The 20943-nt window shown below is 43.5% G+C and overlaps 1 protein-coding gene across 1 annotated transcript in view; it reads left to right on the top strand.

Annotated features, from left to right (window-relative positions):
• The window catches only part of LOC148521287 (uncharacterized), an 81808-nt gene extending 65562 nt beyond the window's left edge, over positions 1-16246 (top strand). The window contains exon 3 of the mRNA XM_088475338.1: positions 16093-16246. Within this exon, the coding sequence (XP_088331464.1) occupies positions 16093-16232 (140 nt within the window). The 3' untranslated portion in view covers positions 16233-16246. The remainder of the gene's footprint in view (positions 1-16092) is intronic.
• Positions 16247-20943: the final 4697 nt, after the last annotated feature.

Raw genomic sequence — 20943 nt, 5'->3', positions numbered from 1 at the left:
TTTTGGCCCCTTAAAAAGTGGGAGGCACATATTGAAACTGTTGTAATTCCTACACCGTTCACCCGATTTGGATGTAATTACCCTCAAATTAAATCTGAAAGTTTGCTGTTAAAGCACATCTTGTTTGTTTCATTTCAAAACCATTGTGGTGGTGAATAGAGGCCAAAATCTGAAAATTCTGTCAGTGTCCCAATATTTATGCACCTGACTGTATATATATATTCATTTATTTATATTTATGAAAGCAGTGTGTCTATAGTGCTATGGATTGTTTGAGGAAGGGGGGCCCTAAACAGGTGTTTTGCCCCATGAGGTCTAAATCGGGCTCTGACTCTATTTTTATTGAACAGTAAGGGGACGGTCATTTAAAAAATTATAATGTACAATAAACTAATCACAATGAAATAAGATTAGGGCTCTAATGTGTCCTTTTTTCCAGAATAGTTTCCCTTTCTTAACTCCAAATCTTTAACTCACAATGCTTATTTTACCATTATTTAAATACCTGAAGAATCCAAAGTAACAGGACAAGAAAAACATGCTAATTTAATTGTTTTATCTGATATGGTATATAAAAGAAGGTTTGGTGTAATTATTATGGTTGTAGCAGTCTTTAGATCACATAAATGCCCTATTTTTTTTTTATTTATAATGTTTGTGTATGATGTACTCTACAGTGGGCCTGATTCAACATGGACCGGTATTGCGATAACGTATGCAGACAGCCGATTGTTGCATACTGCATATGTGTATGCATTGCAGTGCGCGTGTGAGTTAGCATTGCGATCGCTTTGCGTTCACCTACTCAGATACAAAGCCATTGCAGAGTGAGTGATGTCAGGTCAGCATTTGGGGATGGTGACACAGGTGTGCCTGTCCGTTTGAATGCCGTTACTTGGGCATGCATAAATTAGCCACTACTATGGCATATGCAGCTTTAGTACTCACTGCGTGCGATGTGGTCAGACCCGTTGTCATTGTGCGTGAGGGACCAATGTTACTCGATGTTCCCAATGTATATGCAGGATTGCAAGGTATTGCGGATGTGTGAAAGCGGTAGTGGGCTACTCTATAATGACTTTGGGCATCTCTGTAATAGCTTTGTGATTGCAGTCATTAGCATATATTTGCAGCAGTCCTGCATGCCTAATCGCAGCTGCGATCAAAATAGCGATTCGTAATTAATCAGACCCAGTATTACAAAGATAACACTACAGTTGTTTTCTTTATTTTACCAGTGGTGGACAAGATTGAACTTACATTGTCAACAGCATGTACACGAGAGAAGAAGTACTCTTTTGTGGGGCACTCAACCTACCTATTGAATGTAATCATAAAATTGAACTTTTATTAGTATGTCGCTAAAAGCTTACATATATAGAATGTTGAGCATATGATATCAAAAAATATATTCTATACATAAACAACATAAAACATAGAACAACAGATAAACTTTACACATTAAATATTAAATCTGGCCACAAAGGCCCAGTGGATAAACATCTGACTGACTTGAAGCAAAGAGATCATCAATTATCTAATCTCTGAGTTCCTGTTCATGTTAAATCAAACGTAAGAGTTCTAACACCATTTCGTCAGACAGGTGGTCCGGGCTAGCATCCGGTGGAAGCAGGGGATTCCACAGAGGGTTGCCCAGCAACGCAGACGCATGTCCAGTGACGTCATCGGGGGACCCGGCTGCCGCGATAAACAATGAAAAGAGAGAGTGTGTTTCTTGTATGCAGACAGTAGCGCTGTCCGGCTGTGAACATAGAAGAGCAAGTGAAGTGAGATAAGACTGTGAAACCTGTGAACATAAAGCAGTGCATAAATAAAAAAGTGAAAAAGTCAAAAAGACTACTAATTGGCAAAGGATAAAGCTGGATGTAAGGTGTTAGAAACAAAGAAAAACAGATATGGTGAAATATGAAAAAAATGAGTTAGGCATACGTAAATACATAAATATAAATCAAGTAAGGTCATAATTATATCGCACAGAAATGCGAGCATGGGAACAATGCATAAAGGGAAAGGCTCCATAGAATTGCCAAAAATAATCTCACTCAGTTGGGGAAAAAAAATTAAATACATAGGATAAAGACATCAGAAATTGTTGGCACGTCATTCAGATGTCCAAACCGGCCCTTGACTTATGACACAGGCGCACGCTTGGTGCTGCTACTGTGTTGATGCACGTGCGGCTACATCGCACATAAGTCACAAACACATAAAAAAAATAGTTTTTTTTTTTTTGGAGCACTTTGAGGGTTACAACACCCTTTAACAGACAGACGCACGCTTGTCGCTGCTGCTTTGAGGATGCAGATACAGCCCAATTCACAAAGACAGTAAAAAAAAAATATTTTTTTATTGTTTGTGGAGCACACTTTGAGGGTTACATCACCCTTTAACAGACAGACGCATGCTTGTCGCTGCTGCTTTGAGGATGCAGGTGGAATCTAGACGGGATTTGGAACCGGGGACACACTACCTCCATCAATTGTCTAAATCCCACTGCACTAATGGTGGATACCGGACGCACGTCTAACACCAACATAGCAGTCAAGGCCTCAGTTATACGTTTTGCTTCAGGATGACTGCTGTCGTACTTCATCCTCCTCGCTAGGGACTGTTGGAGGGTCAATTGTTTAGTAAAAGCAGTGGTGTTCCTACTTCCTCTCTGGGATGATAAATAACTCCCAGCAGCAGCAACAGCACTAGGAGGAAGTGGTTCTTGATCTTTCCTTATTTTATTTTTATCGGAGAAAGTTTGGTCCTCCATTTATGTTATATTGATATTTACGTGCGGCTAAGGTGCACACAAACACAGAAATTTTTGTTTTATTTTTGCTGGAGAGTAGTGCACTTTGTGGGTTACACCACCCTTTAAGAAATGAGCCAGCCGACCCTTTACTTATGGGACACAGGCGCACGCTTGGCGCTGCTCCTTTGTTGATGCACGTGCAGCCACAGTGCACACAATTCACAAACACAGAAAATATTTTTTTATTTGGTTTGGAGTGTACTTTGGGGGCTACAGCACCCTTTAATGGTCAAGCCAGCCGGCCCTTTACTTATGACACAGGCGCATGCTTGGCACTACTTTGTTGATGCACGTGCGGCTACTGTGCACACAATTCACAAACACAGAAAATATTTTTTTATTTGGTTTGGAGTGTACTTTGGGGTTAACAGCACCCTTTAATGGTCAAGCCAGCCGGCCCTTTACTTATGACACAGGCGCACGCTTGGCACTACTTTGTTGATGCACATGCAGCTACTGCGCACACAATTCACAAACACAGAAAAAATATATATTTTTTTGCACTTGGGGGGAGCACCCCTGATGGACAGAGCACCCCCTGGACAACACTACAGCTCCCCTTTAGTACTGGGACACTGCACAGGACTTTGGAGTGGACACAGCCCCTATGGACAACAGCAGCACAGCACAGCACAACACTACACTGCACTACACTACATTACACTACACAGCCCAGCCAGCCCTAACTCCCACCCTCCCTCTTCACTGTCCACAGCCCCTAATTTGAATAAAGTTTAAGAAAAACAAGAAAAACAGTCCATCAACTGATATATAGCAGAGATGGCTGCAACAAAAATTAGTGACTAATCCAAGGACAGTTGTGTCAGAATATGTAATGAAAATTTCAAAGTATCTCTACTTTCAAAAAACATATAAAAAGGATAGTCTCTCCACTTCACTATGGCAGAAATGGCTGCTGCAGGGCGTCTTACTATTGCATGGGACGCCCTGTGAGCGGATCCCTCCCTATACATGGAGATAGAAGTATAGGTCATAGGCATCTGCTGTTATACAGAAACACTGAGATAGGTGAATCTGGGCAGAATCAGTGCAGATACACCTTCTTGTGTCTGTTAATGAGTGGACTGTGAGTGAGCAGTCCTGTGAGTTCCCTGTCACACTGATGAGTGCAGGAGAAGGGAATCCGTGCAGAGTACTGTCCCTCCTGCGCCCTGATGGGATAAGCCAGCGCAGGGACAGAGAAGGGGAGCGCTACTGCACTCTTCCCAGAGTACCTGTGTGGAGAGGTAATGTGCTGCTCGTGGTGGTGGTCATCCAGAGTGGGTATCCCAGTATCCCAGTGCACCAGGGACACCTCGTGGTTTGGACACACACTGTGAGAAGCAGCACCCTGGAGAATTACCCTATTTTCCACACATTTGCATCTTTACCTTTTACTTTCACTATTTAAACCCTTTATTTACTCTGCTAAGGCACTCGCACAAGAAGGTGTATCTGCACTGATTCTCACCAGATTCACCTATCTCAGTGTTTCTGTATAACAGCAGATGCCTATGATCTATACTTCTATCTCCATGTATAGGGAGGGATCCGCTCACAGGGCATCCCATGCATTAGAAAGACGCCCTGCAGCAGCCATTTCTGCCATACTGAAGTGGAGAGACTATCCTTTTTATCTATTTTTGAAAGTGGAGATACTTTGACATTTTTATTACATATTCTGACACAACTGTCCTTGGATTTGTCACTAATTTTTGTTGCAGCCATCTCTGCTATATATCAGTTGATGGACTGTCTTTCTTGTTTTTCTTAAACTTTATTCAAATAATTACTGTATATCTTGGCACAACTACCTGATGAGGTTAAATATTGTTGATATTACGATTTATACCTTGTGGATGATTTACTATATGTGACGTCAGGACTCAAGAGTTATGTAAGCTCTCCACACGTGTGTGTGTGTGTGTGTGTGTGTGTGTGTGTGTGTGTGTGTGTGTGTGTGTGTATGTATATATAATATAAATATATATATATATATATATATAAAATATATTATGTAATCCTGAATGTGTCACTATTCACTACTGCTCAAATTCTCAAATTACCTGTTATTCTGAGATTTATTCATACAGAATTGCATGCTGAGATTTGGAACTATGGGCCTGATTCAGAGCTGCTCGTAAGCGGCCTCTCGTTCGCTCCGAGCGATGTTTGCCCAACTGCGCATGCGTACGGATCGTTATACACATGCGCGAACCAGTCAGTGCGGTCGAAATTCATGTGCTCGCAAAATAGCGAATGCCTGATAATTTGAGTGACAGAATGAGGCGTATGTGGGTGGTAACAGGGGAAGGTGCTTGAAAACGGGGAGTGGAGATCAGAACGCAGGCGTGTTTAAAGGTCAAAACGGGCGTTTTATGGGTGTGCATAATTAAAACAGCAGCATCATTGACCACGTCACTGGGTTATTTTATAGCCAGAACTGCTCGCAAGATTGTGGTAGCAAAAACCAACCACAAGAATAGCGAGCAGTTCATACGCTGGTCGATGTACTCGATTAATCTAATAAATAGCGGACATGACGTATGATGCGAGCGGCCAGGGGGCGTATTTTTCCAAAAAACGACCGCAAGTTTTGTTCGCTCATTCAGACCTAGAGGTGTGAACAGACCGCAAAGAGCGAACGGTTCATTTGAATAGCCACCCCTATTTTCTGGACGAACGAGCGCTAATTGCGTCCGGCTCTGAATCAGGCCCTATATATTGAATAACATTGGTGTGATTATTCATTTATAATTCCTATATATTTGATCTTAATCTCAGTCATATAATAAGTGGACCTACTTGAACAGATAGCATAGGTGACCACCAATAAAATTCCAATGCCTATCAATAGAAGGAACACTCTCCTTCCTTATATATATAATATCATCTCTATAATTTTTCGCCACCCTGACTGACGAAATGGTGTTAGAACTCTTACGTTTGATTTAACATGAACAGGAACTCAGAGATTAGATAATTGATGATCTCTTTGCTTCAAGTCAGTCAGATGTTTATCCACTGGGCCTTTGTGGCCAGATTTAATATTTAATGTGTAAAGTTTGTCTGTTGTTCTGTTTTATGTTGTTTATGTATAGAATATATTTTTTGATATCATATGCTCAACATTCTATATATGTAAGCTTTTAGCGACATACTAATAAAAGTTAAATTTTATGATTACATTTAATAGGTAGGTTGAGTGCCCCACAAAAAAGAGTACTTCTTCTTCTCTCGTGTACATGTCCAATATAACTCTCATGGGTGCACCTCCATAGAAGAGATTATCACACAGATACTGTTCTTCAATTTATATAATTTGGAATACACCTACCTTTAAATCCATATATTTTTTTGTGTGTTCATTATCAGTGCTTGGGATATCCCCAACCCCCTTTCCTTTTTTGCTATTGTCAACAGCATACCAGACACTACAAAAGAATTGTAAATTTAACATTGAAACACATAAAAGCAAGATAACATTTCAGTGATAACAAAGCTCAGTTGATATTAAAACAAAGTAAAAATACAATAATGAAAGTTGAGAGCTGTGAATAAAAGTCACAATCACTCAGCAAAGTCACACATGCTGTAAAGTGCATGCTATTAAGGGTCACAAATGTCAGTTAGTCACCAGGTCTTTACTTTATATCTTCCATTTTTATGCAATTTCCAGCATGGAGTAGAGTATCTTTGATCTTGTTTTCATCTCTGTCTATGGTGACAGTGGTATTATAGTACAGGATATATGCTACAAATTACTATTGTTGAGGCTTTTTTTTCTTTGAAGCTGTCTCAATTCACTACTTATTCACTTTCATTATGGGAAACATATTGGGAACATATTGTTATGTTATGAGAAAATCAGAGGGATTCCATCTTGCTGCAATAGTACACTTTCACTGCTGTTCTGGTATTAAGGACATGTCCAAACCTAATTGTCTCAGATATTGCTTTGGTAAATGGTGGAACTCTTGGCATCTCCTTACTGCTATTGTTGCTGACCCTTGTATTGCATTATTTGCAGCAATGTGGTGTCTGTTATCATTGCATCTAGAGAAGTGGTTGCCCCACGTTGCCTGTGTAAGAGTTCTTGGAGAAAAATTCAACTTATTTGCATTTTAGTTATCCTTGTATTTCTATCATCCTGCTGGTCTCTAACAACAGATGCAAGCTCAGAAATTATGTTGTTCAGCAGGGCCATGCAAAGGGTTCTGCTGTTACCCAGAGAACAAAGCTATCCAATATGTTCACCAGTCAAACATAGCTGCACCTGTTCCTTGCTAACTAAAGTGGTGCCCAGTTCCCCACTCCCAGCTTTCTGTTCCCTGTTGTGCTGCACACATGATATCAGGAGGTTGCAACACTGTCACTGTAGGGAAGCCAGTGAAGAGATGAAGAAAAGATGAAAAGAGCACTAAGGAAAGTTTGTGTGAGGGTGGTGGTGGGGTTATCAGGAAGAGTCAAAGATGTGGGTGAAAAAAAAAATGCAGGTACTGTCCTGAACCTCTCAACACAAACAGTATTATATTTATAAACAAAGTGAACATTCAATTTGTTCAAAGTATTTATCAGAAGAGTCTATGCATGTTATCAAACCTCTTGGTAAAGCAACTGGTCCAGTCCGAAGCAGATATGTCTTCTACATGCTGAATGAAGGTCTCCACTGCAAATTCCAGTGACTTAATACGATAAAACAAATCCCACACAACTTGCGCCTGATATGTGAGAACACGAAGAAGTAGCAGGGGCCATGTTTGGACTGTACAGAAAAATACCAAGCTCTTGGATGTGTTCATAGGCCAGAAAATCTACCATTTTCCTGGACTTGTGGGCAGGTGCATTGTCATGATCAAGAAGAAGGGCATCACAAGCACGACTTCTTGGATGGTGCCTGGAAATGGCTTCCAGTTCTTGGCTTTGGTTGGCATACCAGTCCCCAGTGATGGTGCACTGCTGCATGAGTGGTACGGTATCTACATGACCAGTCTTGACCACAAAAACAGCCACTATCTGCTTGGACATCGGAACTTTTGTGGTGGCGCACCTCCAACTAGGGTCCTTTGGGCTGACTATTATTTGGTCTCTGGGTCAAAACTGTAGATATAGGGTCCATCACCACTGATGATCTCCAAGAAAGAGTTTGAGCGACTGCCAACAAACCTGGCCAGCATGTTATGGCTCCAAGTCACCCAAGCCTCCTCGAGTCAGCTGATGGGGTACCCAGCATGCAGAAACCTTGCTAAGACCAAGCTTTTTGCAGAGTATTGAGTGGATGGCTCCCAATGAGATGCTTATCTCCTTCTCTAACTTGGCCATGGTCACCATGGTATACACCTCAACTATAGCTCACACGGCAGCAACATTGTCCTCGGTGATGGCGGACACAGGTCGACCGCAGAGCTTCTTGTCTTCCAGGGACAATCTCCTGTGACAAAATTCTGCAAACCACTCAAACTCAGTTGTATGGAATGGTGCTTCCTCCCTAGAAGCAGCTCGCAGTTGGTCAAAGCTCTCCTGCTCTCACAGATCATTCTTGTATTCGTAGTAATTCATGGCTCTCCAGTGGCCTCTGTTGAGCTCCATAACGAGTTTCTTAAAGGAAGTGAACAAGCAGACTTCTTCGGTGTGCAGTGCTACTTATATATATATATAGCTCTGTGCCCATGGAATTTCACAAGAACTTTAGTCAGAGATTACAGTTCACAATCAGACAGTCATATTGTGTTTACTCTACGTATGCATTGCACATCTGAAAACCTATTGCACACCCCTTGTATATTTGAATTTACATGTACAACTTTCTCTCTGCCTCTTCTTGTCTGTGTGTTTCTTTGTTGGTGAAGGATGAGAATGCTTCATATGTTTTATGGGAGGAAATATTAACCTCATAGGATTTCAGGCCTTTGATGTGGTTTGCTGCCAGGTGAAAAGATTCAGTTGCAATAAAGTTAATGAATGCAATGAGTACTTATGGAATAGGTCAGAGGCGGATTTACCGCTAGGCAACATAAGCAGCCGCCTAGGGCCTGGTGGGTCCCGGAGGGCCCGCTGACGGCTGTGTATACCGGCCCCGGCAGTGTCCGCACATCGGAAAGCTGCCGAGTGAAGTTTGGCTCATCACTCTCCTCTCTCCTGCCCTATGTGTACCTACAGCCCCCCTGACAGATGGATGCCCTGCACACTGCCGGCAGCGGGAGCGGAGCCAATTTGGCAAGCCCCGCTCCCATCTCATCCAGCGAATCGTGGCATTACATAATGAGGGGGTGGGGACTAATGATACAGGATGTCTGCCCCCATTATCAGCCTACAGCCTGAGCAGCTTAAATAATGTATGTATGTATGTGTATTTCTGTGTTAGTGTGTAGCTATGTGTTACTGTGTAAGTGTTAGTGTATACTATGTATGTGTTAATATGTGTATGGGTTAGTGTAAGTACATGTGAAAGTGTGTGTGTTAGTGTGTGTATCCTGTACATATATATACACACACACACCATAAAGCAGATAGATGGCACTATAGACTGATGAATAATAATAAATACGCTTGAACTAGCGTTTAGTAGTCAACGTTTCAGAGCCTCCGCTCTTTTTTCAAAGCTAGTTCAAGCGTATTTCTTATTCATCAGCCGGGAGTACCGTCCATTTGCTTTATGGTGTATGCTATTATACAGTAAGGGCAACCGGGTGCAGCTGCTACAACACACAGGAGTGCCGGACAGTACGTGGGTTATAGAATATATATTCCACGGTCTGGCACTCACTATGATATAATAGCTTGACCAGCAGGGGCACAGAGAGGGGGGAAGGAGCGGGATACATTTGTCTGGCCTTGTTGGAGTGGCCCGGCAGGGACCCGGGTCCGGCGTGCTGCCCTCCTCCCTCTTCACAGCAACCCAGCTAGCACATGCTGCTGTGTGCTGTGCCCTATACCTGTGGGGAGGAAAGTGATCACACAATCGAGAAGCTTAGAGCGTCCCCACCCCAATGCGCAGCGCTGCTTGACAACACTGTATAAAATATTTATTTTTTACAAAATTATCCTAAGGGGGCGTGCCCATGCCTTACGCAGTAGGCCACTTCTCCCTTCCCCCGAGCCCGGCGTGGCTCTCTGCACCCCTGTTGACCAGGTGCCCTCATAACAACCTACAGACGACACCCTCTGATTATTACATCGCCATTGTTTGGAGAGTTGTTATTGGAACCTGAGTGCCACACCTTTGGGGGAACTATCTATCTATCTATCTATCTATCTATATATATATATATAGAGAGAGAGAGAGAGAGAGAGAGAGAGAGAGAGATAGAACCCCCCTTCCCCAGAAAATCCTGCGTTTGGTGCTGCGGGAGTGAGCAGGTGGCTGTTTGGTGCTGTGGGGGGCTGGGGGTAACTTCCTCCAGCTGGTAATGACAGTGAAGAGTGGTGGGCGGGCAGCCAGAAGGGGGTACTACCGTTTGTCAAATAATAGTCTAAGGGGGGGGTGAGGATGGGCCAGCTGCTGCTACTATTGGTACTGCCCCAGCCTCTATCTACCCTTGCCCCTTCCTTACCCCCAGCACTGCCTTTCCCAACCCCCTTCCTGCCCACCAGTACTGCACCAGCTGCTATCTACCTTTGCCCCCTCCCTACCTCGAGCACTGCCTGCCCCTAGCCCCCTCCTTGCTTCCCTGCACTGTTGCAACTGCTGACTGCCCTTACTGCAATCTATCCCCAGCTCTAACCCAACTTATCCATGCCTTTACCCCCAGCTCTACCCAGTGGCTGATCCAGGGGTGGGCGATCGGAGCTCCCGGTGTCTCCCAGTCAGGGAGATGTGTCAGTGACAGGCTGTCACCTGACCCGGGAGCCAGGGAGGAAGCGATCACAGCCGGCTCCTCACACCCTGTGATCAGCTGTGTGGTCTAAATAGACCATACACTTATCACTGCTAAAAAAAACAACTTACCTCTGTCCAGGGACAGAAGATCTGGGCTCCGGGGATGTCCTCCCTCCAGTCAGCTGGTCCCCTGGCTCCTGCACTGTGACCCTGGTCAGCTGCTGCATTAAACAGCTGACCGGGTCACAGTGCAGGAAGGGAGAGCAGCTGACCGAAGCCCGGAGCGAGAACATCACTGGAGCAGTGGAGGTAAGTGAAAGTAAAGGGGGGGGTTGCCATGATGGGGGGTCATGGGGGGGATGGGGGGTCGCATTGCCGCGAGGGTGGGTCGCGGGGGGGAGGGGGGTTGCCGTGATTGGGGGGCAGAATTAATCATTAACTTGCCCCCCCTAATACAACAGTCTAGATCCACCCCTGGCTCTACCCCAACTGCTGCTTGCCCTTAACCCAGTCTACCTCAACTGTTACCTGCCCCCAGCACTGTCCCAACTACTGCCTGCCCTCATCTCCCATAATAAATAATTGAATTAAACTAAATGATTGAAAAATTTATTAAAAAGCCAAATGGTTGCCTTTTTTCAGTAAATGCAAGTGAACCTGATCCCATAATAAAAGTCTGTGAGTTTAGGAAATATAGTAGATAGGCAGGATAAATTGCAACTACTTCCCAACCAGTGGCAGATTTTACCTAGGGGCTGAACAGCGGCAGCCAACCCAGTAAAATCTGTTACCTCAGTGTGCCAGTTGCAATCCGTGACTGCACTGGGTACACTGTGACTGGCAGCGGCTTCCCATTGGAAGCATTACCTAACAATCACAAACAGGACAGACAGCCCCAGGGGGAGGTGTTTTCTTCCCCTGGGGCTGCAATTAGTAGAGAGTCGCTTCTAGTGGAAGTCGCTGTTCTGCCTTTCAGGTAGCCCAACACGGCTTTTATGGTCTGCAGCCGAAGCAGTACCTAGAAGCCGGTGATATGCGCATGTGCGGTGCCACCGCCGCTTACGCCGGTCCCGGTGCCAGCCAATTCCATTGTGCAGGCGCCGGGATCCGGCCAACTGCACCAGCAACAGTTGCAGCCACCCTCATGCAAGAGGGTAGGAACCACTGCTGCTACCAACTGCCTTGATTTTGGCAGGATAGTTGTCAACTAACAAAGTTTTAAAAAATTGAAGGAGGAAAAATTCTAAATAATGTAGGGGGAATAAATTAGGAAAATATAGTGTTATGGATTGTTTGAGGAAGGGGGGCCCAAAATCGGAGTCTTGCTTAGGGCCCTATAAAGTCTAAATCCGCCTCTGGAATAGGTCATTAGAAAACAAAAACACTGTGTGGTAAAACCAATGATAATAGAAGAAAGGCTTTAGTAAAAACAATAAAAAATAAAACACTAAAACATTAAATGCGAAGCTAGTATGCAATCAAAGCCTGATGAGAAATGATAATCATAACATAAAGGGGTATATTTATTAATCTGAGAGTTTTTAGAAGTGGAGATGTTGCCCATAGCAACCAATCAGATTCTAGTTATTATCTTCTAGAAGGTACTAGTTAAATGTTAAGTAGAATCTGATTGGTTGCTAACTTCGGAAGTCTTGCAAGTCTTCCACCTTACCTTGATAAAGCCTAGAGCGATACGCTGCGTCGGTCCTGTTGTGCATACTATTATCCACTCTGTCCCTTTAAGATAAAATATGATTATGTAACAGGATGGTGTTTTAACCCCAAGAGGGCTGTGATCACTGTGCCTGTATGAGCCTGTTGTCTCCAGTGGTATATGGATACCTGTGGTGTGGATACTTCCTTTGACAAGAGCACCTTTAACAGACCACTGGATGTTATAAATGTTATGAAACGTGGATAAAATTGATATGTAATAAATTAACCAGGACATTTACATATTTCCACTACCCACAAACACCTTTATTCCTGATTAGAAAATTACCTGACTGTCATATCAAGGAAATCCATTTGGTGGATGTGGATACCCTCTGTTTATTTCAGAGGAACATATTTAATCAGGGAGTGTGATTGACTTTTCAACTACATAACTGAATTAGTTACCGCGATTAGACGCGATAGTGAAAAGAACCACCCAATGGTAATGTCTATCATTCAGATGTCTAATAGTAGGGACAATCTGATTAGCTGAATATATCACTGTAGAGTACAGCTTCTAACAGTCAAGATTAGTGGTGATTAAACAACATATCTATACAAAATATATACTAAAATATACTGTTATTAATAAGCACTGTAAGTTATTTTAAAATAATATCAAACCAACATACTGTGATCAGCGTGTGTCACTTGATATTTGGCAACTCTATAATATACATATTAGATTCTGTGGAATCCGAACCGCTCCGAACATAGGGGATCTGAGTCCACCCGAACGCTGTTCGGGTGTTCCCCACCTGACTGGGATCCCCTTTCGGGGCTGAACAGCGGCCGCCTGATGTCAGATTCTCTCTAGAGAATCTGACATCAGGGCTCCTCGAGTGTAGGGCAGACCGCTGTGATAGCGGTCTGCCCTACACAGATACAAACACACAGCCGCCAGCGGCAGCTGTGTGTTTGTTACAGCAGCCAATGAGAGTCATACAGACTCTCATTGGCTGCTGCATGGAGGGAGCCGGCTGGAGCTCACTCAGGAGCTCCGTTTTCCGGCTCCCTCCTCGTCGCGTGGATGCAGAGCGGACAGCGGCTGGAGCGGGGATTCAGGTAAGTTTTTTATTTTTTTTATGTGTGTAAGGGCCGGGGGCGCTACTGGGGGGAATACTACTGGGGGGTCTGCTACTTGGGGGGGCATACTACTGGGGGGCCATTCTACTGGTGGGGCCTGCTACTGGGGGGCATAATACTGGGGGCCATACTACTTGGGGGGCCATACTACTGGGGGGGCATACTACTGGGGGGGCCATACTACTGGGGGGCATACTACTGGGGGGGGCATACTACTGGGGGGGCCTGCTACTGGGGGGCATACTACTGGGAGGACATACTACTGGGGGGTATACTACTGGGGGACATACTACTGTGGGCATTGTGTAAAAGGGGCACTACTGTGGGCATTGTGTAAAGGGGCACTACTGTGTGTTGTAACATAAATAGACACTACTTTATGGTGTAATGTGAATCAGGGACACTATGTGTGGTGTAATGTGCATAAAATTGTGCACTGTGACTCCTTGGGCCGTAGCCTACTTTGTAAACAAGTACTGTGATTCTGCTGGCCGTACCCCACTGGATGGGTGCACTACTTTTCATTTCTGCCACTGCTGTGTGGCAATGTGTCATAGATGTGCTTTATACTGTGGTGTCTGTGTCATTGTGCCGCTGCTATGTCGCTTAGTAACCAGTCAGCTCACTGCAACCTTTGGCAAATAATGTTGAAAACAATATTATAAGCTGTGAGGTGTTCTAAATTGACTGGAAATGAATGTTATTGAGGTTAATAATACTCTAGGAAGAAAAAAAAGACAAATTTATGTGATTTTAGCTTTTTTTGTAAATTTTTGTAAAAAAATCCAAATCCAAATCCAAAGCCAGTCACCACAGTTTGGCAAATCCAAATCCAAAGCCGGAAGACGAATTAGAACCAAATCCGGCAAAAATGGTCTGGCGCACATCCCTAATACATATAACCTTCAACATCACACAAAATTGAATGGACATTTGTGATACATAAATAGGCATATTAATCATTAGAATATGAAATATCATTTAGTAAACAAATTTATTGGAGACATTGGGCCAAATGTAATAGGTTATATGCACATATGGATTCGCACCTAATCGCATGTTTTTTTAGTTGCGATTATCACTCTCAAATTGCATATGTAATAGGTTACGATAATTCAGCCACATACGCTGTTTGCATGCAACGTCGCGTGAGGAAACTCCAAGGAAAAGGCGCGAATTTTAGACCAACTGTAATGCGAAATTCATTTCAGCAAGCATACTGACACAAACAGAATCACCCATTGAATGACTTAGGCATCACACACATTATATACACCCCTGAGCCACCATTTTGTGCTTTGATAGGGAGTGAGGAGCTGAGTGAATGAGAGGAGAGGTGTGGTCTGACTGCAGACTCAGTGACGCAGAATGGCAAGCAGGAGAGCTGGGGGAGCTCAGCAGAGGCTGGAGGAGGAGAAGGATCCAGGAAGTGTTTGTCAGGCAGAGTCACAGCCATCACTAGGAGGAAGGGTTGTCTGATGAGGAAGTGCAGGAGGAGGATGATGACACACAGGTGGAGGAGGAAAATGAAGCTGAGGGGGAGGATGAAGAGGAGGAGGCTGAGTCTGCTGGTACTTTGCCTTGGAAGACACGCTGTGAGTGCAAAATGCGCTTCACCTATGAAGAAAAGTCTGCACTGGTACTTGCTATGGTACCAGTGTTCACACGTCTCCTGGGAGAATGCACACACTCTACCCTCCTGGCCAGAAAGAAACATCACAGAAGCTGTTAGTAGCTACAGACGTGACATTTACAATGTTAAAAAACGTTTCAACAACATCAAACGTGTGTTAAAGGGGAAAATTGCGGATGAAGTTAAGCAGTCCCGCAAGACCGGTGGTGGTTGTCACATCCCCATACACTACGTATCTTATGAACAAGAGCTCAAACAGATCATTCCACCAGAGATCCTACCCGGGACTCAGACTGAGGATACAGACAGACCTCCAAACCCGACCCTATTGGTGAGTAACAGAACAATACTCATATTACATATTTGTATTAGCATAATTTTCAGGTGTATTAGTACTGCTATATTACTGTGCAATAAGCTGCTGCTGTACAACTACACATACAAGTATTCTGTGACCTAGATTGCACAGAGTACAATGATTTCAATGTTTGGGCATGCTGGGATGTGTTGTGCTACAGCATTTTTATTGGGGGGGGTGGTTGTATGACTAGTAAAGTTAGCAAGTAAAAATAGAACTTAACTCAATTGCACTGTTAGTCATTTTTTTGGATGCACTATGTTTTTTTTTTTTACATTTTGCCCACTGCTCCAAATACTTTGTAAACACATGTAATGGGGCAAATAATAATGTCTGGAATTGTTCCACAGCTGCTCCAGGGAGGAAGAATTCAATGGCAAAAAGGGCTCATCCACATGTAGAAGAACATGCTGCAGGAATGTGCTACATTGGAAATGTTGGAAAATAATCAAATTAGTATGTACATGAGCATTTAATGATGAAATAGAGCCAAAGCAAACATGCTGTAATGAGGGAATTATCCTTAGATTTTAATACACAACTTTAGGATAAATTCATGTGTCCACATTCTGCAAATAATGCAAAAGCATTCAAAATGTCTAATCCCCCCCACCACCATTACAAAAATAAAAATAATAATCCTTACCTTTTTATAGGTCCATCATGTCCACATCCACCAACTCCACAACTCCATCGTCAGGAAGAAGATGATGATCATGACATTGTCTTAGTCACAGTAGATCCTGGCATGGCTGTGGATGAAAATACAGAAGTGGTTACTAACGACAACCAGTAACTGAACTGCAAATCACCAGAGCCTACACCTGCACCTCAACAACCCCCTTCTGTAGAGGAAACAGCTTTGTCTCTTGATAGCTTTAGAACTTAGCAGGTCTTCTTTATGGAGAGACAAACACAACAAATGGATTCCATTAATCATATGTTAAAAAAATATCTAGTGCTAACAGAGTGGTGGATGGTACACAAATTACAATGGCTAACAATATTGATTTAAGGCTGCTTGACCTCACTCAGACTATTCGGTCACAGACTGAGGCACTTATAAACCTTCACAGAGAGTTAATAGGGCAGAGGGCCTAATAAAGGCAACATCATCATTAACTATTAGTAGTGTGTGTACAACTTCACTTAGTCCATCACCTACCACTCCACCCCGCCACAGTCTACGCACACGTGGTGGTGTGCTTAAAGCCATAGTTAGAGGTAGAATAGGTTCAGCAGACAAAAAGTAAATGTTACACATGTTACAGTATGTTTAAAATGTTATTACTACACTTTTGGATTGCTTACAATGTTCCTTCATATTATTTCAATGTTGGAGTATTGCTCTCTTTTGAAATAAAAACATGTTACAGTGCAATTACTGTGACAGAGGTTAAATTTGTGATTTTGTAAACATTTTTACCTAATCATCTTTATACAATATTTATTTGAAGTGTGTTTTTTCATTTTTTATAAAAGAAAAAAAAAAACTTACCAGGTACTCTCTGTGTCCCACAGTTGCAGCTCAGTCCCCTGTGAAATGTATATACGCTTTAAGTAATATGTTTGTAGGCATACAACTTTAACACATATACACATATACATTCTATAACATCCTGTCACAAATACTTATGTGAAATATACTGCTGTATGATCTTCTGTCGAACCTCATTCCCACCCTCTGTATTGACAATGCCCTCTTATGGAAAAGGATCCGGCTCCTCCACAACTACTGCAATGTTCCCATGGTCATCATGGCCTTGCCCAAGGACCATGTTATGGAGCATGCAGCACGACTGAATGATGTCACTCACTTTACGCACATTGTAAAGTAGGATGCCAGCCGACCGGTCCAAACAACGAAACCTGTTTTTAAAGGTACGCTCTATTACTGACCTTGTAGTAATGTGTACGTTGTTGTACCGGTGCTGTGAAGGGCCTCGTGGTCACAACAGAGGTATCATGAGACAAGTCTGACACCCATATCCTGTCACCTAAATGATGAAAGATGGTGTTTAAAAACTTCAAATAAAACTACTCAAATTGCATTTAAAAACAAACACTTCAATGACATGTAAAGCTAGATTCAGTACGAATTGCAATCTTGACATTTTGTTATATAAAAAGCCATGTCATAAAAAATTAAATAAATACAGTACAGCAATAGAGAGAAACACACACCTATTCCAAATTAAATGTAAAATATTTATAACTAGAAAAATAACATACCAAGTAGCCAGCCCTCTGGCATGTTTCCTTCTTCAAACCTCTCCCACAGGGCTGACTGGCTCAGGATATAGGCATCATGGCAAGACCCTGGGTAACCTGCAACCACACTAAGGACCTTATTCAGAGGCGGCCGTACGGTCTACGACCGCACGGCCACCTCAATGTTTTGCCAGTGCGCATGCGCATGAGGGAGCTGGCACCCTCGTGCGCATGCGTGAGATCCGCTACGACCGACAGCGCCGGTCGTAGCGGGTCTCTTTCCAAAGATTGCGAGCTGTCGATGTTGATTGACAGCTCACCTCGTTTGGAAGGCGGGCCGGGGGGGTGGCAGCCCAAACGGAGGCGTTCCCATTGGATGTCAGTGGAGGCATTTCCATAGTGATGTCAGTGGAGAGCTTCCGGCTCTGACAGAGCCAGAAGCTCTCCGGGGCTTACGACAAGTGAGACCCTACCCTAGGGTCTCATCGTAAGCCCCGATGGTCGTGATGGTCTCTGACCATCGCGACCATCACCCGAGCGGTCGTTAGAGCTGTGGGTGTTAACCCACAGCCTAACGACCGCAACAGAGGTGGCCGGTCAGGATGCAAGTGGCCGCCCAGTTTCTGAGCGACCGCTTGCATCCTCCGACCGCCTCTGAATGAGGGCCTAAGAATCTTGAGGTTAGCATCACAGACCACCTGCACATTGAGGGAGTGGTAGCCATGTCTATTTACATAGACATACACCCTCAAACGCAGTGACCTGATCCCAATGTGGGTGCAGTCTATGGCTCTCAGCACATTAGGCGATGCTGAGAGCCGACAGAATGCTACCTTAAGTTTCTGACACTTGGACTCACAATGAAGGAACGAGATATATGTTCGCCACAATTTCTTCAGGGCAGATAACACTTGAGATAAATGCCTAGAGAAAGTGGCTTGTGTAACACCTAGCACTCTAGCGCTCACTGACTGAAATGAGCTAGTGGTAAAAAAAATGCAGAGAACACCTTAATTTATGCAGCCCAGGCACTGCATAGCTGCTACCAGCCAAAGGCTCCAAACCATATCTGCTCATATAGGGTCATGAGGTTTGTGCGGTTCAATCTAAATAACTGAACCACCTCATGATCTGAGAGGGAGTCCAGGTCCATCCTTAGTCTATATCCTCGCCTGGCATGAAGCAGAATAGGGACCTGGATCTGGTGATACTCCTACACCCTCCTCCTGCGCACCTCCTCCATATAAAGCAGGCCACAAGCATACTGCTCCAATGAAGACTGTACAAACTCCATTACTCCAACCCTCACAGGTGCAATGGCTGTAGATGTGGTTTATCTAGAGATGTTATTAAGTTTTATGGAGTTCACATGGGTTAATTTGGCACAGATTTTTGGAATTTATTAAATTGACTTTAAACTCGCTTATCTGAACCTGGTCTAAAGTTTTTGCGAATTTCAATTAAGTTTGGATTGCAAATTCCTAACTCACACTCTATTACATTTGGAGAGTTATACCTTTAACATTGGAAAACATCTGGATGCGAGTTTCAAAATGTCGAATTTGATAAAGAAGAGAAACATGCGAAAAAGCCTGTTCTCACACTTTATTCAGGGGCGCCGAGAGTGGGGGGAGCGGGTACTATTTACTCGGTCCCGGGTTTCCAGGGGGCCCAGGTCCGGCAGCGCTCGCCTCACCCTCCATTCTCTCTCCCTCACAGCAGCCCAGCACACAGTGTGTGCTGAGCTGCAGTGGGACTGCTCGTGGCTTCTGAGCAGCAACCACAGCAGTCTCCTATGCCTGTGGGGGGGAGTGATCACACTGATTGTGCCCCCTCTGGCTTTGCGCCGGGCTGAAGGGCTCACAGCGTCCCCCTCCCCAGCGTGCGCGCTACAAAAGTGTGTTGTTGGGTGGTTTTTTTTGCTCAAGGGGGCGAGGCCACTCCTTCCATGATTAGGCCATGCCCCCTCTTCACCTGGGCATGGCAGGGCTCTCTACACCCCTGACTATTACATTTGACAGTTCAGGAAAAGTACGAATTAAATGTCAAATTCGCAAAAAAAACTAAAATCGAAACCTAATTACATTTACCCCATTGAGTGGAAATATAAATGCACAGCACATTTTAAGCACATTTTCTACCTCTCTCACATCATCTCTAATTTTTTACCTATTTTTGCTGCTTTTTTGTTTTTTAATATTAATACGATATTAAAGTGTACAGAATAAAGGTTATATTTTAATAATTTGTCTATGGAGTGCACCACATAGGACAATTAATTTTCCCCTTTTTGTTGTCTGATATTATATTTGCCTATGGTAGCACCCCCCATTCTTTTGATCACAGCATTATAGTACAAAGGGGGCCTTTCCTTACAAATGAACAATACTATATCCTGTGCAACTGAGCTATTACATCTTTTATAAGTCTTCCACCTACTCAGAAATATTCTGGAACGCAGATATACTACTGTAAATATCAATCTCCAGCCCTAAGAGGAACAGCTTTTGAGATTAGAAATTTGTTTGTATCAAATCCCACAAATAATAGAAACATGTTTCCATCAAGATGATATATGCTATTCTTTTAAGCTTCTGTTAAAGTAAGCAAGAATTCAGTTCTTTTGATACTATCCTCACTCGTCCCATTATGGGAGTGATTGACATTTATAAGTGGTCTTTTGCTGTACTATACAGTGCATCCGGAAAGTATTCACAACACACTTTTTCCACATTTTGTTATGATACAGCCTTTTTCCAAAATGGAATAAATTCATTTCTGTACTGAAAATTCTACACACAATACCCCATAATGACAAAGTGTAAAAAGTTTGAGATTTTTGCAAATTTAATAAAAAAAAAACCCACTAAGAAATCACATGTACATAAGTATTCATGGCCTTTGCCATGAAGCTCAAAATTGAGCAAAAATATCTGCTGCTTTGAAGGTCCCAATGAGCACAGTGGCCTCCATCATGCGTAAATGGAAGAAGTTCGGAACCACCAGTACTCTTCCTAGAGTTGGCTGGGCGTCTAAACTGAGCAATCGGGGTAGAAGGGCCCTAGTCAGGGAGGTGACCAAGAACCTGATAGTCACTCTGTCAGAGCTACTGTACAGCATTCCTCTGTGGAGAGAGGAGAACCTTCCAGAAGGACAACCATCTCTGCAGCAATCCACCAATCAGGCCTGTTTGGTAGAGTGGCCAGACGGAAGCCACTCCTTAGTAAAAAGCACATGGCAGCCCACCTGGAGTTTGCCAAAATGCACCTGAAGGACTCTCAGACCATGATGAGACA

The sequence above is a fragment of the Taudactylus pleione genome, unplaced genomic scaffold (assembly GCF_031769625.1).
Source record: "Taudactylus pleione unplaced genomic scaffold, aTauple2 ptg000170l, whole genome shotgun sequence".
In the NCBI taxonomy this organism is placed as follows: Eukaryota; Metazoa; Chordata; class Amphibia; order Anura; family Myobatrachidae; genus Taudactylus; species Taudactylus pleione.
This window is presented reverse-complemented; position numbering and strand designations above follow the sequence as displayed.